General features: G+C 37.1%; 1 protein-coding gene across 1 annotated transcript; it reads left to right on the top strand.

The window, feature by feature from the left end:
• The first annotated feature begins 739 nt into the window (after positions 1–739).
• On the top strand, positions 740–27,130 carry edrf1 (erythroid differentiation regulatory factor 1). Its single transcript, XM_007903976.2, has 25 exons — positions 740–881; positions 2,950–3,152; positions 3,871–3,937; positions 5,902–6,027; positions 7,765–7,889; positions 8,321–8,480; positions 10,632–10,733; positions 10,924–11,045; positions 11,312–11,423; positions 12,446–12,593; positions 12,759–12,867; positions 13,283–13,394; positions 14,147–14,419; positions 14,921–14,992; positions 15,784–15,934; positions 16,936–17,127; positions 17,819–18,019; positions 18,296–18,514; positions 18,793–19,019; positions 19,331–19,489; positions 19,995–20,144; positions 21,769–21,922; positions 22,212–22,327; positions 22,958–23,127; positions 24,940–27,130. Exons 1-25 carry the CDS (start codon positions 771–773, stop codon positions 25,106–25,108), a joined length of 3,750 nt encoding a protein of 1,249 aa, XP_007902167.2. The 5' UTR covers positions 740–770; the 3' UTR covers positions 25,109–27,130.
• The last annotated feature ends 155 nt before the right edge of the window (positions 27,131–27,285 follow it).

Below are 27,285 nucleotides of genomic sequence, written 5' to 3'. Positions count from 1 at the left end.
CCCCCCAGCCCTTACCCTGCCCACTCCCCCCACCCCCTGCCCATACCCTGCCCACTCCCCCACCCCCAGCCTTTACTCTGCCCATTCCCCCACACCCCGCCCACTCCCCCACCCCCCGCCCATTCCCCCCACCCCCTCAGCTCGGGTCCGAAACTCTATTGTCGTCGTCGTCGCTGCTGTTGTTGTTGCCGCTGCCGTCGTCGTCGTCGCTGCTGCCGCGGCGCGCGCGGCCAACTGTCGCATGGCCAGGCCGGAAGTGAGGCGCCGCACATCCGGCGGGCGCGGGCCAGCGCGGCTCCGAGCGGCAGAAGTTTCCAGTTTGTTCGGCGGCGCCGAGAAGGTGCCCTCGTGTCACTGTAACGGCAGCGGCCTGACCGACCCCCCCCCCCCCACCCCCATCACTGACACCCCTCTCCCCTCCGAGCCTCTACCCCCGGGGGAGGGGAGGGGGGAAGAGAGAAGAGCTCCTCAGCCCCGCGCGCGCACACACACACACACACACACTCTCCCTCCCTCTCTCTCTCTCTCTCGCTGCTGCTTCCAGAACATTCCAGCTTCGGACGGTTATCATTTGATTCTTCTCTCCTTCGTATATCTCATTTAAAAAGAGTTCCGATTCCTTTCCACTTGTCCCTCCCTCCGCCCCCCCCTCCCCTCCCCCTTCCCTCTTGTTGTTACGACTTCACTGCGTCGCCCCCATCTCCACTCCCCCCCCCACCCCCCGCACCCCATTCGACCCTCGCCGCAGGATCGGTCCGGATGAGGAGGCGATGGAGGCCAGAGATGCCAAGGCTTGTGCGGCGGGAGCCTCAGGTCAGACCCCGGGCAGCAGCAGCAGCCACGGGGCTCAGGACAGCAATGAAGAGAACGACTTCAGACAGGTGCGACCATTCCCCCCCCCCCCCACCCACCCCCCACTCACTCCCTGGGGGCAAGAGAAACCACACCGTTGTCCTTCATTGGGAACTTTCTCGGCACGACGCCTCCCCGACTTCTTATTCGCACCGCCTTCTTCTTATTTAATAGTAGTGATAACGACGATGACAGCGCTAACGCCCCTTTTGCGTTTGACACGGCGCCTCAGCGCGTCTTCGGGACGTCTCGAAGCGCTTCGCACGAACCTGCGGTGAAGTGAAATCGACCGTGCGTTCTGGGGCGAAACGCGGCAGCCAATTGCACACAGCGGCGTCCCTCGGAACAGTCGGGGATTATTTTTGAAGGAATTATTACCGCCGGAAAAGCGATCCGCCAATTGACTTAACAAGCGGATTCCTACCTGCTGCTAGGGAAACAGAGGCGTGCGGAATAAGAAAATGTGCGCAATGTTTTGCCCTGCCAGGAATCGAACCCAGAGCTCTCGCTTGTGAGGCGAGCGCTCTTACCACTGAGCTACAGGAGAGCCACCATAATAATCTCAGCATTTGATTCAGCACTTTGTCAGCTCGTCTCGAAGGTTTCACAGGATTTGACTGTAAAGTGTGGTGGTTGTTTATTTTGTAGGTGAACAGGGCAGCCAATTTGCGCACTGCAATGCACTGCGAAACAGCCATTAAGTAAATTGGGGTGGACAGCCACGACACCAGAAAAAGCTCCTATCACTTTTGGAATAGTGTTGTGAGATCTTTATCTGAAGAGGCAGATGGGAGCTCAGTTTGAACGTCTCATCCAAAGGCACCTCTGACAGTGCAGCACCACCTCAGCACTGTATTGGAGTATGCACTATAATGCACAATACACAGATACAAAATGTATATAGGTAAAGTAATGTATGGATACTTTATACTATATACCCACTTGTAGAACACTTGTTGCCTAATAATCTGATGTAAATTTTGTATTTGATCAGCCAGGTGTCTGACATGTGGAAACCCAGAGACTGAGAGTTTCACATATTCATGCCACCTACACAATGACATTTTCCTGGAATTCCTATGCTTAGTGGGAAGCACCCTGTTTACCTAATCCCAGGGAATATTAGGTACAGGTTGGTGAGAGCCAAGGATTGTGGACTCCAAAGTGTGGAGAGCTAGAGCAGTGCATCTCTCACTTGAATCAATTTTGAGAGATGGTCCATGTCCATCATTTCTAGGCTTAACTATCAATATGCACTTTCTTCAATATGTTTCCTTCCTATTTTCTTTCTCGTGTGCGGATGATCTCAAGTGTTTTTGGAAACTGATGTTAAACATTGAATTCTATAGTTATATTTGTAGAAATGAAGAATATTAAATAATAATAATTTGGTCACTTCAATCAACGATGTTTGTGGGACACTGCTGTCCATAATTGGCTGTCGCGTTTTACCCACAAAATATACAGTCAATTCATTTTACAGTATATTCTGTGAAGCGCTTTAAGACATCTTGAAGATGTGATCAGGCTCTATATCAAATGCAAGGATTATTATTAGTAGCGACATAATAATTTATTACAGGTCTTTTACCGTATTTGCTCTTGCACCTTAAGAGTGTTTCTATTTCTGATTGTGTTACTCGTGATATTCATGACAATTTTGAATAATTTGATAATGAATTCCAGCCCTAATTTTTATTTTGTACCACCCCCCCACACATATTGTACTTTGTCATCTTTATTATTTCCTTATAACAAAAAATGGTACAACACAATAAATATGGTGTGTTGGTGTCTCATTTATTATTTGCAATTTAATGTATCGTGTATCCATTTTGTGTTCTATAATTTGCAAATTAACAGTATTTTATTGTTGATGAATAAATCTTCACACTCTATACTGCTAGGGATTAAAAATCGATATCAAATATACATTTTGCTCAAAATATACAGTCCATTCACTTTACAGTATATTCTGTGAAGAGCTTTGAAACATCTCGAGGATGTGATAAGGCGCCGTCTCAAATGCAAGGATTATTATGAATGTATCTACTCTTTCATAATCATTGTTTTTTTTAATGTTTCTTCTTAATGTAGGAATCTATTCTTGGTGGTAATGAAGTGAAAAGCACAGCAGTGGTAAAATACTCCTCTGCCCCACCGCCTGCATCTTATGCACGACTCCAAGAAAAAACAGATCTTAAATTGCCACCTGCAAATTGGTTACGTGGAATCAGTCAGCTTGGAGAGACTGATTCAACATCTCTTGGTACTAGCAAGAAGAGCAAACCATTTTCCAGGTGAAGTATTTTAGGCTTATGTTCCTTAGGGAATAAAAACTTACTTTGTTCTCAGTTTATTCTCCAATAAAAAAACCCAAAAAATAATAAATTGGTCATTTTCAATCTACGACTGTTTGTGGGACATTGCTGTGCGCAATTGGCTGCCGCGTTCGCCCACAAATATACAGTCAATTCACTTTACAGTATATTCTGTGAAGCGCTTTGGGACGTCCTCCCGACGTGAAAAGCGCTATATCAAATGCAAGGATTATTATTATTATTATTATTATTATGTTGCCATGTAACCTTATAGTATAATTGCACTTTACTTGAGTGCCTTCCTTATTTGGAGGTCCCATAAGTTTTTGCTTTTGCAAAGAACCTCTAGGCTTAGCTTGCATAAGAAAACTTGCCATAATTAACAGACAAGTCTTTCCTGTAAGTAAAAATCACGCTTCATTAATGTTTCAGATTAAATTATGAAACCTTTTTTAACAGACTGAGCTTGTTGTTTTTGCCATTTTCCTATGTTCACCTCTACTAGTAGTTTATGTAGTTGTCTTTTATTGCAGCTTCACAACATGTTAACATTTTGCATTGTCTCTGAGAAATGAGTATGTTAGTGAAGTACTTGTTAAATCTTGAAATCATCTTTTGACAAAATTAAGGGTTCACCTTCAAGAATTTTCAACTGTGGACTTAAAATATTAAACACTGTTTTCTGTTTTTTCGTAAGCTTTGGCATGGCATATGACTTCATTGACTGCATTGGGAATGATGTTGACGTTGTATCTGATTCTGAGGTATTGTATTCATGCTACTATGCGTTTAATGGAAGGCTTAATATTTATTGTAATGTCATAATTTGTCCAAATGTTTATTTCATTAGCTTGTGAAAACAAATTTATTATTAAATCTAAAATACTTATAATGGAATCATTTTAGGCTGAAAGAGGAAAGATTATCCTCTTTGTAGCTCAGTTGTTAGAGCACTCGCCTCACAAGCGAGAGACCTGGTTTCAATTCCTGGCATGGCGAATGTTGGGCAAGTTTCCTTACTCCACACGCCTGTTTACCTAGGAGTAAGTAGAGCCCGGTTGTTAGTCGATTGGCGGATCGCTTTTCTGGGGGTAATAAATTCCTTCTNAAAAAAATTAATAATAAATTGGTCACTTCAATCTGAGAATGTTTGTGGGACACTGCTGTATGCAATTGGCTGCCGCGTTTTGTCCACAAAAAATACAGTCAATTCACTTTACAGTATATTCTGTGAGACATCTTGAAAACATAATAAGGCTCTATATCAAATGCAAGGATTATTATTTTTGAGATGTGAAGAAGATCAGATTTAAACAGTGGCGCTATAGGGATGGAAGAATATGAAGGCATTTTGCAGGGTTAATATTAGAGTTATAGAAAGTCTATAAATTACATGGCTTGTGAAAGGAAGGAACTGGATGTGCTAAATGGTTTTATCTCATTTCATGTTGTTCTGACTGATTGTCTGTCAGATATCCAGTTCTGGATTAGCTCTAAGATCAGTTATCAGCAGGAATGAGGCTTTTCTGCTTAACTTCCAGCAGTGCCCTCTGTCATTGATCACATTTATCTACAAGGATGCACACTCCATCTCATTGAGCCTCCTCAGAACCTCAGTATCCTGTTTGATCCTCAACTGCCTTTTAAGTCCTCCACATACGCTTTCGCTCACTTGGCTTTCCTTCGATGCTGCAACATTACCCGTCTCTGCCACTACTTACCTCTCTTTTGAGCGGCCAAGACACGCGTTCATGCCTTCACAACATCTAGGCTCGATTATTCGAATGCCCTGCTCTCTGGGCTCCAGCTCCCAAACTGCAGACCATTCAAAAGTCTCCAGCTTGAATCCTTTCCCATTTTAGGCTTGTCACTCACCTTCTTCTAGTGGTTGAATTCAAGATCCTGCTCCTTGTGTTCAAAATTGTTGTTTTATTAGCACTCATTAGTTCATTATCTCATTAGTGGAATGGGCTAGAATGAGTTACAGAGCTTTAGAGTTGAATAGAGCTTAAGTGATGTACTCAGTAAAATAACACAATAGAGGTGCTCTTGGTTAAATAGTTATTTACTGATAATGTAGCTCACTTACACTATCTGCCTTACCAGATATTCGAAGCATTCAAACAAAAACATTCCTAAGATAGAATATTATGTTTCTACTGTTTTATGGTGAGACTTTTCAAGGTTAGAATTAAAAATATCTTATCCACTGTAAGGTTCTATATCAGTTTAAGGAGATTGTTGGGATTTCCACTTTGTTAGGTTTCAGCCTTTATATTGGGTAACCGATACAATGGAATATTTTGCAATAGCATAGCAGGTTTCAGATTTCTTGAAAACAGAAACAGTAGGCAGTTATTAAAGGTTCCTAATTCTGTATCAACTGTACTGTTTATGGATCTGTTTAAACAAATTTGGAGGTGATGACTTGGAAATAATCAAACTCTGCATGTAGAACAAATAAACATTTAAAAAAATGTAATGTTAACACTGTTTTAAAAAAAAAGGTTGTTTTCTACATTCAATATTCTAATGCATAGATCGTATTGTATTTTTGATTATTTCCCTGATTAAATCGTAGTGGTACATTAGCTACTAAATTATCGTGCATTCAAAAGATGAATATAATAATTGATGTAACCATTGGCATTGAGTGAATTGTTTTCAGTTACATTTTTTCCCTCGGTTTTTCACTGAGTTCTCAGATTATTGCTTTGTTTAAATTTAGAACATTAAAAAGCTGTTGAAGATTCCATATAGCAAATCACACGTCAGTATGGCAGTTCATCGGATTGGAAGGACCCTCCTGCTTGATGAACTAGACATTCAGGAACTCTTTATGACCTCAACCCAAGTAAGTCAATTGTGAAGAAATTAGTTTAATGTTTCAATAATGTATTTCTTTCATAAAGTAATTGGTATTATATTGGACCAGCTTTTACTACATTGGGTGAACATTAAGAACCTGAATCAATTATTCTCAATAAAATATGCATTTACTAGAAGTTGGTCATATGCCTGGCTATGTGCAGCTAAAACAACACTTGAGAAGCTCTGCACTAACCAGGAGAAAGCAGTTTACTTGATCAGCACCTGAGCCACCAGTCAAGATTTGCTCCCTCTCTTAGCAATGTACTGTGGCGGCAATGAGTAGAGTACTATTTAAGCTAACAATGAATGTCAACAAGTTACTCAGCTATCGGGAGGATCAACAAGAACAACAACTTGTAATTATATAGTCCATTTCAAGCTGGGCAGTATCTCGGAGTGCTAAGCAGTGGCTGAGGCTGAGCCAGTGGGAGGGGAAAGGTAACTAAGAACAGTTGAAGAGGAACATCTTCAGACATGATCTGCAAATGGAGAAGGCGGGGGTAAGGTGTAGGGATTGAGAGAGAGTTTCAAAGTTTTGGGGCATGGTTATCAATTGTCCAACGCAGTGGAGAGGTCCAGCGGGGCAAGGAGGCAAAGGGAGCCCTGATCACAGAGAGGGAGTATATCATTTGTGACTGATAAGCGCTGTCTCTGCTGTGGGCAGGGCAGAAACCGGACTGAAGAAGCTTGAGTAGGGAGTGGAGGGAGAGTTGTGAGCGAAGTTTGCAACATCAATTCTTGAGGTGGATTTTGTCTTCAATCAGCATCCACTTAGGCCAATTTTCCAACACGTTTTATTGGTAATTGCTTAGTTTTGAATCCCGTCCGGTATCTGAATACATATAAACCACCTATAGGTGTCAGTACATAATGTAAAACATGGCAGCTGAAGTTCTACTATAACCCAAGCTATCTTTATTGTAATAAGGATCAGTGCCTGGGAATTTGACTCAGGTAGTTTTTGACTTCTCTTGTGCAACGTCTATTTTTTTTAAAAAAAGTTCCATGGATTAGGAAAACTACCCATTTTAAAAAAAAAATAATTTCACAAACCATCCTGTTTTTAAAATTAAATATAATATCTTTAACGATAGTATTTTCTTCCTGTGCGCTCCTATGACATGCTTCCCCAGATGTTGGCCGGTGTGCTCCATGACTATGAGATGGAAGGAGTCTAAAGAGCTGTCTCGCATGTTATTAATAATAATAATCCTTATGTTGATATAGTGCCTTATCACGTCATTGAGATGTCTTAAGTGCTTCACAGGATATACTGTAAAGTGGATTGATTATGTATTTTTGTGGGTGAAAATTTTCCATCTCTTATGAATAAATGGTAGTTCTTGACTAAGCATTTCCCAATGATAGTTTGCTTCAAATGATCAATCCAGTACGTGAGACTAGGGCATAACTGCTTTTGTATTGCAGCCTGTTGGAGTGGCATTATACAAATCATCCCTTATAAGGACAATTTTTCTATTTTAACCTAGGAATTTTATAATGCATTTTACATTATGAGCTTAAGCTTATTGGTCTTTATAGGTGAAATAGCGATTGGTCATGACAAAAACTGCACATGATAAAAACTAAACCTAATAGAAACATTTTATACCTGATTTCAGCTCTGTCTCTGTACTATCGCGTTCATTTGGCGTATGATCAATTGTTGATTGTTTTGTGAAAAAGATTGTGAATCAACAAAATGATTATCCATTTTCAGACAGGAGACTGGAACTGGTTGAAAGAACTATACCAAAGACTGGTGGATCCAAAATGGCAGAGAAAAAAGAAAAGCAGAGAACACTTTTACCAGAAGGCTATTCTTTCCAAATTTTTGTACTATAGGTGAGTAGTGTACTGAGCATATAAAGAGAGGGATTAAAATGATTTGATTTTTCCCACGTCTGTAAAAACATATTGTAAAGTTTGTTGCTTTCCCTGAGCTGGGAGCACTTCATTGTGTTAAAAAATGGAAGTGTTCTGTTCTCCAGTATTGCCATTCCTCACCTTCATTAAAGTTCATGTGGTATTTCATTTGGGGTGGGGGTTGCTTGAACTAGACTTTATTCATACTAAAGATGCAGCACTCTGAGGCGCTACCCCAAGTGAAAGGTCCTATATAAATGCAAGTTCATTTGGCGTATATTGTTGTGTTTATTTATAGTTTTTCTTCCCTATCCCCTCCCTCAAGAATTTTATCAAATGTTACTGGTGCAGAGGAATTCTGGCAGGTTTTCTAGTTGAAGTATTTTTGAAAATCTTATGAATATTTTTAGCATTAATGGAGATTGTGGAGCACAAGCAGTTCCAGCTTCAACTCCTATAGCACAGACCAATGACCCTCAGGCACAGGCAGCAGAAGTAGAGGAACCTTCATGGCCAGCACCTCTGGGAACACCGGCTTCTGTCCCTGAAGAAGAAAGCTCCCCAAAACAGGTAACATTTCCTTTTGGTGCATTGTAAATCTGTCGGACTCACTTTCTATATCAGTGTTATTCATGTTTAACAGTGAAATTTTCAACAAAAATCCCTGCATATGTCTTAAAGATGTCTTAAAGCCTTTCTCAGGTTTTACCGTAGAATGCATTTACTGGGTGTTTTGTTGGTTAACTTTTCAATCAATTTGTGTGCAGCAATGTCACACTAAAAGCTATGAAGTGAATGACCAATTTTATCTGGGTATAGTTGACCAGGACACCTGGAAAAACTCCCTTCTCTTACCAAATATTGTTGTGGGATCTTAAATGTCCACTTGAAGAGGTAGTGAGACTTTGGTTTAATGTCTCATCTGAAGGACAGCACCGCTGACAATGCAGTGCTCCCCCTGCACTGGACTGAAGTGTCAGCCTAGACGATGAATTCAGAGTCACAATGTGGGTTCCAATATATTAAATGAGATTTCGCTCTATTAAATGTATTTATTCATACTGTGTAGAATTATTAATTCAAGCAGAAAATGTTCCCCAATTATCCTTTACTGCATTTATTTTATAATTAGTTCAAATATACTAGTTAGTGAATTTACAGCCAAATTTTGCATAGCTAAGATATTTAAGAAATCCGAGTGAGTGCAAAATATTTACATTGAAGTGATTACTTATTCAAAATTGTATGGAACTTTATAAATTGGATCCTTATCTGTATTTCTTAAAGAAATCCTGATGGAAGTTTAATTTGTTATATGTTTGTTGTGAATTCTGCTTCCTTTTTTGAGAGACTGATATTTATAAATGTATTTTTTTTAAGCATTGAAAAATATGCAATAGATTAAACAGGTTGGTGCCTTGATAACCACATTTTCTAGTATCTAGAATTGTATTCCTGAAATTATAATAATAATCCTTGCATTTGATATAGCGCTTTTTAAGTCTTCTAGATGTCTCAAAGCGCTTCACAGAATATACTGTAAAGTGAATTGACTGTATATTTTGTGGGCGAAACGCGGCAGCCAATTGCACACAGCAGTGTCCCACAAACAGTGGTGGATTGAAGTGACCGATTTTTTATTATTGTTTTTTTTCTTGATGAGCGATTATTATTAGGCGCGTGGAGTAAGGAAACTTACCTGAGGTTTCACCCTGACCCGCCCAGGAATCACACCCAGGCCCTCTCGCTAGAAAGCGAGTGTTCTAACCACTGAGCTACAGGACTCAGGCTTCAATGTCTGAGCTGGCACACACTAACGCAGGACTAAAGCTATGCAGACTTTCCTCTGGGTGAGATTTTTGCCCACGGGTTTTGACTGTATAGGTACTAAACCAAACAGCATCTCAGCTCCTGATTTCTCCACAGAAACAATATGTCCGTACGGCAGCTAAAACCTGTTGGGAATATGGATGGAATTGTTCAACTGCGTAAGTTAAAGTACTTACGTTTTGGAAGGAAATCCCCAACCTCTTGCGTGTGTGAGTGGGACAGGTTGCAGGAAGGCACGCAAACACACACAAGTATACAAACATAGATACACACAAACACAAATAAACATGGACACAAAAAAACACACTATTATTAATTATGACAGAATTCCACTAAATTTGATCGATGTGAAAATAAAACACTTCAAGATGTATTTCGATGATTTTAATTTGGATTGGATTCTAAGATGATGATTACAAAATATACATTCAATGCTGTTTTTTTCTGCCCTTAAAGGTATATTATAGTACTGCAGTATAGAATATTTTTAATGCATGTTGGAGGCTACAAGTATGAAGCTTTCTTGAATTTTATTGGAGTTAACCAAATTGTGATGGAGCAGCTATTACCAACACATCTGGAGTAAGAAACAAAGCAGATAATTGAGCCTGAATTGAAATTGTCTGAATAATGAAACACTGCTTCAGTTAAGCTTAGCGTCTGACCATTAAACTAATTGCATTGTAGTGATATTAGTTTGAAAATTGGGAGGACAAGTTGATGAGTGGAACCTGATCTTATGTAGGTTGGTCTATGATAATGCTTTCATACTTTATATACATACTTTATATACATGCTATATCAAATGCAAGGATTATTATTATTATTATTTCAAATGATAATATAGCATGTGTATTGGGTTAAAAATATATGTGCTTGCACTTTTTGAAGGGGAATGTTCCTCTGGAAGCTACGTATGTATTAGAGCAGCTGGCCTCTGCTCCAAAAGAACAAAATCTGACTACATTTTTGAATGAAGGGGAAGACAGTCAGGTATGTGAAGATAACCATTTCTAAATAATTCGTTAAAATAATGCAATCTTTTATAATGAGTCTCAATTGACTTTAATAAAATAAATTAGTATTATTAAATTTACAAAACTTTTTTGTTTACTGCTTTTTTTAAAAAAGTCCCTAGATTTTCAATGTAAGAGAGTTTAATAATTTGCTTTACGTTCTAAAGGGTCTTAAAAATGACTTTGTGAGGAACATTCTCTGGACATTTGAAGATATTCATATGCTTGTGGGTTCAAATATGCCCATTTTTGGGGGCGGAAAATATCCAGCTGTGAGCTTAAGACTCAGGTAAACCCTTTCTCTCTGTTTGTTTGTCCAGGAAATCTTCTCTTCCAATTATCAGAATCCTTTGTTACAGTATTGAGCATAGAATTAATGGAATACTGTAAATTGTAGGAAAATTAGACTTCATTAAGCTAATAAAGTCTTATTTTGTAATGTTATTTTTGTTGGTCTTGTCAGAACTGTTATCACATCCTATTATCAAAAATAAAATGATAATTTTGAGATGGGAAATACCATTCAGATGTGATCTTTTATTTATTTATTTGTAGGGATAGCAACAAGCCAATTAACATACTGACAGGGATTGACTACTGGTTGGACAATCTGATGTGCAATGTTCCAGAACTTGTCATGTGTTTTCACGTCAATGGGATTGTGCAGGTAAGTATTGTTGGTGATTGGGATGTTTGCTGGATGGAATGTGAACCTTTAGCAGTCTTGAATTAGTAATCACTGACCAGAACTATACTAATGTATACTTGTATGCAAAACTAGTTGTGGATTTGGCTAAAGGTTTGCTGCAAAATGGTGGAGTGAGGAAATTTATGATAAAATAAAGCAATTTAATTTAAAATGGCAATACAAGTTTGGTGCTAATTGAAACTCATTTTCTATATGTGCCTACTTATAGTGTACAATCTGTTTTCCTTGTATTTGTTCTGGTGTTAGTGATTCAACATTAGTTTATCAACAAATATTATCTTGACCTTTTTTTCAAAGTGCTTTCTAGTGCATGGATGGGTATAGAGAAGGAAAATTTACTTTTTAAGATCATTTTATTTTTAGTCACTTGTCAACATTTTTGATTTGGTAAAGATAGAAAATGTTATCAGGGAGGGTAAATCTTTTCTTCCTGTTCAATTGCAAACTGAGGATTGGATAAGTTAGTATGTTATAGGCTGGATGTTTTCGAGAGCATCGACATAATGCTTCAACCTTTCCAATAATGGGTTTAATGAATTTCAGTTGATAGCTATAAGTGTTTGCATGACTGCAATTTCATCAAGCAGCTCAATTGATGTCCTGAACCAAAGGTTATTCTTTTTCTACCAAACACCTCGATTTTGCAGTATTGAAACTCTTCCATGTACAATTCTTAAGTTATAAACCATGGAAGGTTATTTTCATGACTTTTGATCTGCCTTGTGTTTATATTGTTGAATCTGGGTGTTCCAAGGGATGTATGTGGCTAGCTATAGCTTTCTTATTTTTTGTATGATATATTTTTGATATAAAATATGCTTAAATATCCTAAATCCCATGAATTTTGATTTCCAATACAGATATACTGATAATGACTATTTTAGATACAATGATTAAATGAAATGGAAAGTAATCACTTCCAAAATATTCTAAGAATACATTGAATTTTCTATTGATTTTGTTTTTTGTGATTCTAATAGAGGTATGAAATGATTAAGACAGAAGACATCCCCAAATTGGATAACTCAAGTTTCTCCACAAAAGTAGTGAAAGATATTGCCCAGAATATCCTTTCATTTCTAAAGTCAAACTGTACTAAAGAAGGGCATACATACTGGCTTTTTAAAGGTAAGCAGAATGTTGTTGAATTGGTATTATAATTTAGAGGCAAGGCAGTAATACATGAAAATTAGTACAAAGGAAAATTGATCTCATAAAGAAAGGTGGTGGTGAGGATTGTATGACTTAATTTTTGATCTCGTTTCTCTGGCTGATGGCTTTGTTTTCTTCCAGCAAGTGGAAGTGATATTGTAAAACTGTATGACCTAACAACTCTTTGTGAAGAAGCAACTGAGAAATACCAAAATCCCTTCACAATGCCTGTGGCCGTCTTGCTCTACAAGTAAGTTGTCTTTAAGCAAATAAAGTTGAGAAGAATGATTCTATTCATTTTAGCTGTCTTGTATGTATCGCAGAGAAGTAAATCAATGTGGGGAGAATCACAATTGCAACACATTTTTGACTGTGGCAAAGAGCTGTATCTGTATGGGGTTTGTGTAATTCTAAAAATGATACATATTCCTGCATCTCAATGGAAAGCCTCTCCCATGGGTTGGATGGTACAAACATTTCTAAAAAAAAGTTACACAGATTTTTGCATGTGAATTTACCCGCCTCTTATTGGAAGTAATAAGTAATATTACTGATCTGACTTCACATTTGCTATGTGGCGCATGAAATTTAGATTTCCTTAAATGTTCTCATGTTTTCTCGTTATCTGTAGTCAAATATTCAAGTGCTGTATTTGAATTTAACAGGGTTGCCAGTAATATGATGTTGAAGAAAGTTCAGAACAAGAAACATTATGGAATCATCAGAACCCTCTTGTTAAATTGCATTAAATTACTAGACAAAGAAAGTCATCCTCAGGTATAAATTAGTATTCTGTGTTTCTTACTTGTTCCTTTTCTGGAATAAATCTCTTTACTGGTATTGTTGGGGTATTATATATACTTAAATTATAGAGGCAATTATCATTCTTTAATAAGCAGACTGTTGCATGATGTAATCGTTTCAATTCTGTCAAATTACCTTGAAAACCTTAATACGCTGATGAATTTTTAAATGTCTGTCAGAAAAATCAATTTATTATGATTCATATTGAATTAAGTTATATTTTACATTCTTATGCTACACAGTAACACTGCAGAGCTAATATAATTTAACTGATTTTATAATTCTGAATATTTAAACAAAATTTTGATCTGTAAATCTTGCTCTTAATAGTTTAAAAATTTGATTCATCCATGCAGTGAATAAAATTTAGCAAGAAGGAAATGAATACATTTTGTGCAGCAAATCTTTTTAATACAGCACAGAGTTCAGTGTTAAAACTTTACTGAAGTGTCAGCTGTAGATATGTGACTAAAAGGCACTGTTACACTGTATGAATTCTATTCTAAAATACTTGTGAAATTGTAGCTACTTTTTAATAATTGATATTTTGCCATATTTTATGATTATTCAAGCAGTTAAAGATTTGCATGTCAGCCTATCTAGGATTTGTCCCTTAAAAAATCTATTGTAGGTTGCACAAATGGCCATTTAAGCAATTAAGATTTAGCTACTACAGCAGAACAGCTAAATTCATGGTTGCTAAATCTTCAATCATCATTCAACAGTTTATGCAGATTGTAGCTTCTGCCAACTATATGATTTCGGAACTATTTCAATTGGATGAACCTCCAAAGCAATATGGAAATGGATCATCAACCCCAAATGAAAACTCTGATGATAGCTATAGTGAAGAAGAGGAGCTTCCGGAGGACAGTGATGAGAATGGTTCCTTCAGCAATGGCTCTGATCCTCCAGACGACAGCAAAGCTGTTGCTATCATTAAATCTGTTGGCGAGTTGTCTGTACCTGAAAAGTATAAATCAACACATCAGATAAGGGTATGAGAATTGTTTTAAATAATCTTTTCTTTTTTACTAATGAAATCTATATTAAAGTTGGGGCCATTTTTATTAGAAGTGTTGGTTAGAATTATAGATCAGAATCAAAAAAGCAATTTCAGTATGTCTTAGAATCTCATATAAATGATCAATACAACCAGCCTGGGGCTAAAAAGGGCATTTTGGCCTTTTCAGACATAAATTGATAAAAAAAATTCCACCTAGATCTAGATTTAATCTGTTTATTAGCATTTAATGTCCACAATTTGACAATCTTAAAATAATTTATAAATAAACAATTTTAAAACTAAGCACATATTTAATAATTTGTCCAAATCTGGATGTTACATAAATAGGATAATTCTATATCCAGGTGAAATTTCTCATCGATAGTTTTTTATATTGGGGAGAATATGAATCTGATTTCAAAGTGTATGGTAGGATATATACTGTAAGGACTTTAATGAAGTAAAATGACCTTATACTCCCTTTGTTTTAAAGCCTAGCTGTGCTTTTCCAGTTTGTCATGATACAGAGGAGCGCTGCAGAGTTGCCCTCAGCTATGTTCTTGAGGTATGTCATTAACTTGTTCCACAAGTAGAATATGCTCATCTTTTGTTACTCCTAAAATATATGGATTGAAGCTGTTTTTTTCCTTGGCAATTTTTTCTCCAGCAATTTTCTTCCAACTCCACCTCTTTGGAGATGTTGACCCCTTGCTAAGGTACTATACCATTGGATACTGGCTACCTTCCTTACAAGTGACCATTCTTTGTAAATCTTGATAATAAGTGCTGGCGGCTATTCAGCGCGTCAGGAGTAAACCATTCCTGTTACCCGTGACATTAAAAGCACCCGGCGCACTGGCTGATTTTCAGTTTCCTAATTAATGGGTGTTGAAAATAATTGTAGGACCTTCAATGCCACTCTGACTGAGTTCAGCTAACTTCACAAAGTTTGGAATCTGCAAACTGTTGGTCTGTTTCTCTTAATATTACACCTAATGTAGCTTTACCCAGGCCATTGGGAGATTTTTTATTTTTTTAAGCAAAATGGTTTTTAGTTGGTTAACTGGCTAAAGTTTTAAATACGTAGTTTCAGCCTTTCTCTGCAAGCAGTCAAATTATTTAATTTGATTGTGAAGGGATTTGACAGTTGATCACCTGGATGATTCCAAATAAAATTTAAACATGTTGTATTAAGCAATTGAAAGTTGGGAGGATTATTCGTGCTCTTCTCAACAACCTCTTAAAAGCAAATATGAAAAATGAATTATTATCATAGGGATATTCATAATATTTGCCACTTATCTTAAATGTAAGAGGTTTGTATGTTCTAATGTTTGTGTTGATTGTTTCCATAAGGGGCTGAAGTCTGTTGATGGCAGTATTAAAAAGGAGAGTGATCTCCCAGCTGCTGACCCCAATATTCCAATCCCTCTAAAGTATGCAGATGAGTCTGAATGTACAGGCCAGAAAGATTTGGAGAATAATATTGCCCTGTTTTTAGACAAAGGTAATGTTAGTCAAAGAAGCTTTAGTAAATTGAATTGGATGTGTAATTTTTGATTTAATAAATTCACATAGCATGTTTGTTTGATCTTCAAATACTTTTAGAGTAAACTGATAGTTTTATAGTAAACTCCTGATAACTTGTCACTCCATGGGAAAAAGGCTCAGCGACTAGTTATCTGGAGTTGCTACTTAAGCCTAGGTGCTCCTGGGCCACAAGTGTCGCTGTGACTGGTCGGACGCTTGGAGGATTGGGCATGAATGCTTAGGGTCTTTTGGCCCTCCAAAAGGCCAGAAGTCTCTGTGATGCATGTGAGCATGCGTGCCCAACCTCCACCGAGTGCCTGCACATGTTAGGGTGGGAGGCCTCAAGATACAATCTTATAGTAACTAGTTATTGATCAATTTTACACTCATAAGTACTTACAAGAATTTCTAGAATGTGACTAGTTGCACGTTAACCTGAGTGACAAATAAAACTTAATCCCTTATTAACATTTTGCATGGGAAGCTGCAGGGATATTGACACCATAGCTACTTAATTGGTAGTGACTAGTTAAGCCAGGTTCTTGTTATCAGGAGTTTACTGTAATTATTTCTAAGAACTGCTGATGTGTCCTGATAATATTTTTGACAGCAGCTAATTATATTGCAATTTTTTTTATAATTCATGCAATTCAGCATATATTTTTGTACCAGTGTTTTACAGCCATATTATGTCATTAGTATAGTGGAAGCAGTTGTATCTGTGTCCCACTAGTCTGGTACCTTGCTGGTTCTCGAATACATTAGGTCATTGAAATGTATTCCTGCTTGATCAAAATGCACTGAATTTTTATGTGAATTTCAAGGTAATCCTTCCTATATTTTTAGCTATTTATTTGGTTAAAAGTACTCCTGTAATATCAGTTTGTTTTTACTGTTTTGTTTTTGATGCTTTTGAAATGATTGCTGCTTTGATTAAAGTTTATTATAATTTTGACTTCAGTATCTTATTTCCTACAGTGGGCCCTGCTCAGGAGAGAGCTAAACTTCCCAGTCGATCTGGAATGATTCCAGATACATGGCAGTATCAGTTGAAACAGAAGTTGATTCTCAGAGGTTCAAAAGCCTACTTTGTTCTCTCAAATGCAGCTGTTACTCTGCAGAAATATGGAAGAGCATTAAGATACATTAAACTAGCTTTGCAGTGTCTTGGTAAGTGACTAGGTAGTGACTATAGGGCAACCTTTTTATGGCACTGTGCTTTGGCTCCATGAAATTCGACACCACTTTATAATGGGATCCCCCCCAAAATGGCTGCAGGTTTCTCCTCAGCCTGTCAGGCACAAGAGCTTCTAGGGCTAGAAATCTTACTAGTTCTAACATTCTGCACATATGTGAATGGATTTCCATTAACGTGGGTCTAGGCCACCCACATTATAAATAGAATTACGCTCTAGCAAAGTTGCTCTGTCTTTTTGTTGGAAAGAGGGACATTGAAATAATTTAAAGTGTGAGAATATAGAGAATGCTAAACCAGCTGAGTTATTATACAACAGCTATACTTGATGCTAGCATTACAATCTTTTGCCTTGTTTTAAACACTCAAACCTGTTTTCAGGGGACTGGACCAAACTGGCCTTGATGTAAAGATGGCTTCTGAATAAGAGTTTGTTGATGTATATAAGTGTGTAGAAAAAATACAGTGCACATATAAACCCATAAATTAATCTTGTTTTAATAAAGTAATGAATCAATTTCAAAATACAAATTGTTACTGTTTCCACAGGCCAAACATTTCTGCTAGACTCCAGTTAGTTGGGGTCCAGATAGCCAGGTGTTTACAGTACAGTATTTCAAATTGACGGATGGCTGTCATTTTTCATCATGTTGATTCTCTTGACAGATGCCTATTGCTGCCTTATTAACAACTTGTCACCTGAAGTCCTGTTCTTTCTTAGCCAGTGTTTGGCACTTATTGGTGACAATCAGTTAATGTTAGCTCAGAATGCGAGCAATAGAGCAGCTTATCAAGAGGAATATGGCTACCAAACTAAAGAGGATCAAGAAATTTTACATAGTCTTCACGGAGAGTCTAGTTGTCAAGGTTAGTGTTTATACTCTTGGTGAGTTTTTGTATCAAATAAAAATTTTAAACTTTTTAAAAGAATTATATGTCAAAATGTTGATATAATAGCTAAACAGAATGAGAAGAGATTATTCATTGTGTTTTCCACATATCCATTGTGTAATAAATATCAAAGTATTATGAATTTGTTGATTGCTAATTGAAACCTTGCTGTTGTCACTTTTTCTCATTTCCTCTCCCCTACTCAATTAACTTGACTGGTAACTATCATATTCTTTAATGTAATCCTTCTAGCTTTCATCTGGGCTACAGACCTTTATACAGATCTAGAATACCAGCTTTCAGTTAGCTGCAAATGTTATGAAGCAGCAAATGAACTGCTACATTCCTGTGATCAGAAAGACTGTGTTATGGAGCAGAATACACAAGTGTTAAAGAGACTTGGCAACAGCAGAAATGAAGTTGGAGTTTTTTATATGAATCAGGCTGCTGCTGTACAGACTGAGAAAGCAGGTAAGTGTTTTGAGATATTATATACATTACTCTTCCCCTTTCTATTCTTCCATTGAACTTTCTTGACAGTTGAAATATGTCCATAAAGCAACACATTAAAAAATGCTGCTGCACACAAGTAATAACCAGTTGTGTAAAACGAAAAGCTAAAATCCACAATTGATGATAGAATTAAATCATCAGAAACTAGTTTCAAGTTGTTTGAATACGGTTTTATTTGTTTTATTTCTTCACACAAGTATAATTTTTTTTACAATGATTTTCTTTTTACCATCCAGCAAGCAAAGCCATAACGACAGTAGAACAAGAACTTTGGAAAAAGAGCTTTTCTTACTTTGAAAAGGGAATTGTGGACTTTGAAGCTATACAAGACAAAACCAATGCTGCCTTGTTGCTTTGCAATACCGGAAGATTAATGAGGCTTTGTGCGCAGGCACATAGCACAGTTGGAAGTGATTTCAAACGAAGAGAGTATTCACCTGAGGAGGCTTTATATTACAACAAGGTATTTATTTTATACGGTTTGCTTACAATTTTGCGCATTTTTCAGTTGACAGCAGATGTACTTCTTCCTTATGAAAAGAATAGACCTGCATACTTCACTCAGTGGTGATATGTTGGTTTGATTTTTGTATGCTGACTGACACCATGTTAGATAAATAAACTCCAAATAGTTCATGCAGATTTTATGAAGGGCACCTTAGGAGTTAACTTGAAAGGAATATTCACTTCTGTTGTACTAATGCAATTAGAATAATTGTAAAGTTCACCAGCTTGATTAGATCTTGCTTTTATAGCCTCTTTTTAATCATGCAGGCTGTGGATTACTACCTGAAAGCGATGAGATCACTGAGCAAAAGGGAGAATCACCCTGCTGTTTGGGATTCTGTGAACTGGGAGCTGTCAACAACCTATTTTACCATGGCAACACTAGAGCAAGATTATGCTCCATTGTCGAGAAAAGCTCAAGAGCAGGTAATAGAAATAATGTAGCATGTAACCTTCCATCACATCGCATTTCTCTTTTTGTTCAGATCAATTGATTGAAAATGATTTTTCTATACTTTGAAAGATCGCCAGCAAATTAAAATCCATCATGAACAGTTTATCTTGTTTTAGGATTCATAATTGCCATTCTTTCTTCCAAATGAGAAAATAAATCTTCATCTACTGTATAGATGTGAGTGCAGAATTAATGGCTTTCTATTCAGAAAATAATTACAACATTTATCAACTCCTTCAGGAGAGCAAATTGGAAGAATTGTAGTTTTTGAAATATTTATTATATGTTTATTTTCTTTCAAAGATCAGTTAGAAAACTTACTGTTTGCTTCAACAAGTATTTGTGACTATTGTACCTAACTGGGTGGTTGTATTCTTTCTTACTTGATCTGATACCTTTGCCATCAAATAGTGTGTATTTACTGAGCTCTAGGAAGTATAGATGAGATCATATTAAAATTATTATATTGTTTTTCAGATTGAAAAGGAAGTCACAGATTCCATGATGAAATCCCTAAAGTTCTGTGATGTACATACAGAGTCTGCAAGACAACCTCTGTGTCAGTATAGGGCTGCAACAATTCATCATAGACTTGCTTCAATGTATCATAATTCTCTTAGAAATCAGGTATGGTGAACTTGATCGAAAACGATATATCAATTAAAGCTTAGTTGTAGTTAAAGCACTTTGAGGTATAAATCCAACATGAAAGGTGCTATATAAATCTTAAATTGCATTCACAAATCTTAAGATTGCAGAATTTACTTGTCAGAAACAGGAGCCCTATCTACTGTGAGTTTCTGTACAATCCCGTTAAAGCTTTCCTTGTGTTAAAAGGTTTTCAATCTACATTTACCTTGAAATTGTACTCCAGTTTCTGAAATGTATACTCCTGTTTAGTTTGTAAACAGTGTTGCAAAATAATGGTTTATTATTTGAACAGCTTTCCTATTCCCAAACAGCACCTTTGCCTTGTATTTTCTGGTAGCACAACTCCTCTGTAGCCTTTGCTGTTTTTAAACTTAGGGTGACCTGTTATAATGTGCTCCGTTCACTTATAGCATGGTGTACTGTGGAGCCACAATATACAATATACCATAGCCACTGACATCATTCTTTGTATGCTGTGCATATGCAAAAGTGCTGGAAGTGCTTCATTCTTCATTCTGTGCTTAGCCAGCATGTGCACTTTGCAGAAAATGGTGTCAACGCGCATCTGACAACCCCAGAAAGACTGATTGGTGCCATTTTTATAATCTGATTTTAGTGGTTATAGACAAATCTATTATAATAGGGTCACACTGTACTTTGCTATTCTCCTTATGCTTGCAGCTATTCTTTCTCAAGTTCCCTCCTTGCATCTCTTAACAATTCCCTAGATTCCTAGATTCCTCCTGTCTTTTCAGATTTCCCTATCTGATTTATTTTCCGAACATCAGTATTAATTCCATATGCTTTCTTCTACCCATTGATTCCACATTTTATCGGCCGTCTTGTTTGGACAGACACAGTACTTTTATAAAATTGAGAACAGATTAAATCTCAACAGAAATGGAAAATAAAGGTTAATAAGGCCATAAAAAAGCAAACCAGGCATTGGGGTTCATTTCTAGAGGGATAGAAATGAAAAGCAGGGAAGTTGTGGTAAACTGCTATAGAACCTTGGTTAGACCAGACTTGTGTGCAGTTCTAGTCCCCATATTATAGAAGGGATGTAGAAGCACTGGAGAGGGTGCAAAGGAGATCACAAGGATTACCCCAGAACTGAAAGTTTATACCTATTAGGAAAGGCTGAACATATTTGGACTCTTTTCTCTTGAAAAGAAGAGGGTAAAGGGTGACCTGATAGAAGTTTTAAAATGATGAAAGGTTTTGACAGGGTAGACATAGAGAAGATGTTTCCACTTGTGGGGGAGACCAAAGCCAGGGGCCATCAATATAACATAGTCACAAATAGATCAAATAGGGAAGTTAGAAGAAATTTCTTCACACAGAGAGTAGTGGGAATGTGGAACATACTACCACAAGGAGTTGTTGAGGCAAATAGCATAGATGTATTTAAGGGAAAGCTAGATAAGTACATGAGGGAGAAAGGTTATGCTTGAAGGCTTAGTTGAGGAAGGGAAGGAGGAGGCTCATGTGGAGCATAAACGCCGGCATAGACCAGTTGGGCGAATGGCCTGTTTCTGTGCTATATATTCTAATGTATTCTAATGTAAAGAATGTGATGTACAGTATATTTTTAACACAGATTGGTGATGACCACTTGCGTAAGCAATACCGCAGTTTGGCTGAACTACATTACAACAAGGCTGTGAAACTGTTTCAGACATTGAAAGATGCATCTTGTGAGTTGCTCCGAGTTCAGTTAGAACGAGTTGCATTTGCAGAGTTTCAGATGGCAAGTAAGTTAATATGTGGAATTGAAATTGCCTTTTAAAAGTTTCTAGTTTCTAAACTGGAGCTGAAATGGTTGAAGTCATATGTAGAACTGCAAAAGGGCAACTGCTGATATGCTGGTACAGTAAAACACACATATGTTGTATCAGGCAGAATAATAATAATAATAATCCTTGGATTTGATACAATACTTGTAGTAAAAGTACTTAATTTTCATGCTTTGAATAGTTTACAAACTTCTATTTAAAATAAAGTGCTTGTTAAGTTGTAAGACGGTGTATTTTTCTGTTGCAGATCAGAATAGCAACACTTCAAAACTAAAGACTGTTTCAGGAGCACTGGATATAATGATAGCTTCTGAGTATGCATTTCAGCTTATCCACTGTGAAGTTGTATGTGATTATGAACAGGTACATTCAGAAGTATTTTTTTAATTGATGGGATGTACGAGCTATGGGAAGAACTTCTACCTGGGTCTAAATTTTCTCTATTGACTTAACATTTTAGATTATCCAGAATTTAGCAAATTGTTGAAATCAGTCTTAATTTTTGAAGCCAGTTTTCTGTAGTTCTTAAATTGATGGAATGTTTCATTTACAGTGGATGTTTGATGGTGAATCACTGATTTTGCCAAAAACTCACCACCAAATGTACAGTGTAAATGGGAGCATAGAAGGTTTTGCTCTACGTATGCCTCAAGCTATGAAAACATGAAACAATATCCTATTCCGTCGTGCCCTTGTCTTAAGCACTTCCTCACCAATTTTTTTTCAGGATGGTAATGTAATTATTTGTATTGTATTGTTGCACAGATGCATAACTGAATGCATAAATTACATTGTTAATTTCAGTAAAAGTAGACTTCATCTCCTTTCCTCTCTTATCACTTTGATGATTGTGCTTTTGGTGTTTTACATTTAATGAGGCTAGACAATAAAGATAAAGGAACATTTGTTTGTAACATAAGATCATAAATATTTACTTGAAGTAATCCAACTTTTGTGTCATTGTAACTTCCCTTTTCACATGAATCTGTTTAGGAGGGAATTGATCAAGAACACCCTAGTGATGGAAATGCATCTGAAATTGATTCCTCTTCCAGCCTTAATAGAGAGGAGCTCCTAAAACTCATCAACATATTTGAGGCGCGCCTCTCCTTTCTCCTATTACAGCTTATCAAATTGTTGACCACCTCTAAAAGAAAAAGCAGGTAAACATCTGTCTTTTAGTTCACTGCTGCCTTGTATCCTATTTTATTGGGAATATTTAGCCTGCAACTTTTCTACAAAACTGATTGTACCAAAAGTTGTACCAAAAATTCATTGGTAAGATCATTAACAAAGTCATTGATGGCAGAGTATGCACTCCTTTTCTTTGGTCTAATTCGTTTTAGTAATCATTGTTTTACTATTAAATAACTAAGGCATAAAACATATAGAGAATCTATGAAACTCAAAATGCAATGCTGCAGGATTGACTAGTTAATTTAACACATTTTTGTACCACCTGTAAAATCTGGGTTAAAATCAAACTGAGCTCATTGGATGAAGAACACTTGATTTTAATTTTTTTTCAGAATTCAGGTGAAAACAGCTGCAAAGGAATTTGGTCTATTTTAGGATTCAAAAATTACAGAAAATATAGGTTTATAATAATAATAATAATCCTTGCATTTGATATAGCGCTTTTCACGTTGGGAGGACATCCCAAAGCGCTTCACAGAACACACTGTAAAGTGAATTGACTGTATATTTGTGGGCGAACGCGGCAGCCAATTGCGCACAGCAATGTCCCACAAACAGTCGTAGATTGAAAATGACCAATTTTTATTATTGTTTTTGGAGATTATTATTAGGCGTGTGGAGTAAGGAAGCTTGCCCAAGGTTTCGCCCTCTGCCTGGAATTGAACTCAGGTCTCTCGCTTGCAAAACGAGTGCTCTAACCACTGAGCTACAGGACTCCAAATTCCCACTCACAGACAATTACAAAATTAAATTCTGGTTCCCATCCAAATTCACAAGAATGAACATTCACTTTTGTAGAAGGGAACCAGAAAATCCTACCCAGTTCTGCAAAATATTCTATTAAACATGACTTCTCCTATTTTAGCTCCAATACAAAAAGATGAAGAAAGGCAGCTTCTCATATTCCAAGAGACAATGGTTCAAAAAAAAAGTTTAATTAGCAAAATAATTTTTAAAAAATGCTGATGATCAGAGTCTTGGATACTTTTTCTGGAGCAAATGAAAAACATCAGCTATATCAATATCAATCCCAGTTACTAGTACTATTCCTAGACTTATTTATGAAAAACACATTTAGTTAGTAGATGAATATTCATCTCTGCCTGTGACAATAGAGGGTGTGGGATACATGCAGCTGATAAGCGGAGCATAACTGAATGAAGACGAAAAAGGCCAGTCAGTGCCTATCGAGTTTAAAATACTCGTCCTCACCTTCAAGGCCTTCCATGGCCTTGTCCCCACCTACCTCTTCGTCCTACTAACCCATTATCAACCTGTCTGCTCCCTCTGCTCAGCAGGCTCCAGCTTGCTCTATGTCCCTCGCCTGGCCCGCCCCACCATCAGCGGTCAAGCATTCAGCCTCTGCCCCACCCTCTGGAACGCTGTCCCACATTCCCTTCACCTCACTCCCTCATCTTCAAGGCACGCCTCAAGTCCGTCGTCTTCGACCGTGCCTTCAGCCACCCTCCTACCCTCTCTGTTCTCGACCCTCCCTGATCCCAACCAAGCCCCTGCTCAGGACCTAATCCCTGACTTTTCAGCGCCTTGGTACATTCTCCTGACGTGAGAGGCACTTTACAAATGTAATTTTGGATTCTATCACATTTTGCTATTCATCTCATTCTTCCTCAATTGAAAGTTCAACCTACTATTTTGCACAAAGACTGCTTTATTTTTGAGCATTCGCTCAAATATTGTCATTACTAGTACTATTCAAATCTTCATAGCTTTGCATTATTACATTTTCTGAACTCTTATTTCTGTCTGTATTTCAATAGCGCCTTTGCCGATGATCAAATGACATTGAGAAACTACAAGCATGCTTATTCAACATTGCTACGGGCAACAGCAGAAAAGAACATCCCTTTAGTACAGAGAGTCGAGGTGATACTCAATTTACTGAACCAGTTATCCAAAGCATCAGCCAGTGAAGCTGGATCTGTGTGACATTTTCAGATGAGTCCCACTGTTCTCATTATGATAAATATGAGTTTATTATTGACCAGACTTCCTCATTGAATTATGGCAATCAAATCCTAACATTTTACAACTACAAGAGGGTGTTGAAGAATTATTTTGTGGCAAATTTACAAACTTCAGAAAATTCTACTGTCTTTTGATATGCTAGTCTTCTGTGGTCATATTGTTCCATGTAGCCAATATTTTACTTGCTAAAATTGTCTCCAACTAAATGCAAGGTACATTTAAATTGGCTCCTATTATGACTACATATCACACATGAAGGTCCCAGATTTGACACTCCCATCTCCAACAGGATGGCAGTGAGTGCTCTACAGTTGGCACCTGCATCCATTGGCTAGGAAGGAGAAAAAGAGGTGGATATTCATAATCCCGATTATTGCTATTTATTGACTGCTATTGGAAAGTGCACTTATGTGGATGGAATTGGGCTCATCTGTGAAGCCTGCATAATCAAAAAAAAATGATGACATTCACTACCTGGGCTGTTGCATGAAGAACGGCATGAAATAATTAGGTTTCACCTCCATCAAGAGAGGTTGGGAGATGATTGTAAGTGAAAAAAATTAATGCAAGTCACAAGTGATGCTGCCTTGTTTTTCTTTTACTTTGTCAAACTATATGCATACAAGTTGAATTTATATGTTTATTATTGAATTGTTCTCGTTGCTGTGTTCATTGTAAATACAGGCAATAAGAAGGATGTTCCTTCAGTGAATGCATTTTTGATTAGGGAACAACAAAATATTCAATTGATGCTGTAAAAAAAGACATTTTTAAATTTTGGATTGCATTTTACTACTCATTGTGTTTAAGGAGAACATTCATATGTAAATAAGATGCAGCCCTGCATTTCCCTTCATCTGCAAACATTGAAGGTGAAGCTTCTAATCTCCTGCATCTTTATGCATGTGTTCACCCTTGGTATACAAACTTCGAAATTGTGCAACATTATTTACCATGGGCTTTATATAAGGTTGAAAGCAAAAAACAGACTTTAAAGATCTCTACATGTAGATTAGGAGGGTAATGGGAATATTTTTAAAACTAGTTTTTTTTTCCCCAATATATCAATACTAAGGTTGACTATGGAGAAAGCTTGCAAGTAAATGGAATTTAATTGTGCCTTGGTAAATTTGAACTGGATTTTAATACATCAACAAGTCACACTGAAAAAGAACCATATTACATCCACTCACATTTTTATTCTATTTGCAGTAGCAGCGAAGAAATATACAACAATTTTTGATAAACAAAATCCCCAAAAGTGTGAGCTGAAACATTTCAAGCTCCATAATGTATATTATGTATTATAATTGTCAGCCTTTTGGTATTGTAAAGTTTGTAACTAACATTATGTTTATAATACTTTTGAAAACAAACGAAAATGTGCAATGTTTTCCAGTAGATAGAATGGAATGCAAAAATTACAGTACAAATCAGGGTTCAGTTTATAAAATTATTTATGTGCCCTTATTATTGTAAGTTTAAAAGGGCATCAAATGTACAAGCACAGAAGCAATGTGTGTAAGCATTCTCAGGACCTGGGACTGGTGTGATCTGCTAATTATGTGGATTGACAAAGATTGCAGCTTTCTGGTGGTAGTACTATTGCTTTGTTTTGCTGGAAGTTTTTTTTTGCATCTTTTTCTGGGTTGGCATGGAGAATATATTACAAACGAAACGCTTTTCATTAAAGCTTTTCCTCTTTGTGAAACTTGTCACAAGGAGAATTCACATATTGGTATTATTTTAATCCTTGCATTTGATACTAAAGTCTTCTGTCAATTGCAGAGTGTTTAGTCTGTTTACTTTGATGCAAGAAATGGGAATCTAACTCAGAATGCTGAGATTCAATATATGGTGTTTAAATATCTGAATATTTCCTTTATAATTTACTGCAGAAATGTTCAAGATCTGAAACCATTTATAAATCAAAATCTGAATTTAATTTTGTTTCCACACGCTCCTTATAATAATCCCTCAAGAAAAAAAAACAATAATAAATTGGTTACTTCACTCCACGACTGTTTGTGGGACACTGCTGTGCGCAATTTGGTTGCCGCATTTTGCCCACAAATATAGTCAATTCACTTTATAGTATATTCTGTGAATTGCTTCCGAGACATCTGGAAGACGTAAAA

Source organism: Callorhinchus milii, unplaced genomic scaffold, assembly GCF_018977255.1.
Source record: "Callorhinchus milii isolate IMCB2004 unplaced genomic scaffold, IMCB_Cmil_1.0 Scaffold7, whole genome shotgun sequence".
Lineage (NCBI taxonomy): Eukaryota > Metazoa > Chordata > Chondrichthyes > Chimaeriformes > Callorhinchidae > Callorhinchus > Callorhinchus milii.
Note: the sequence above shows the minus strand (reverse complement) of the source record. Positions and strands in the feature narration are given on the sequence as shown.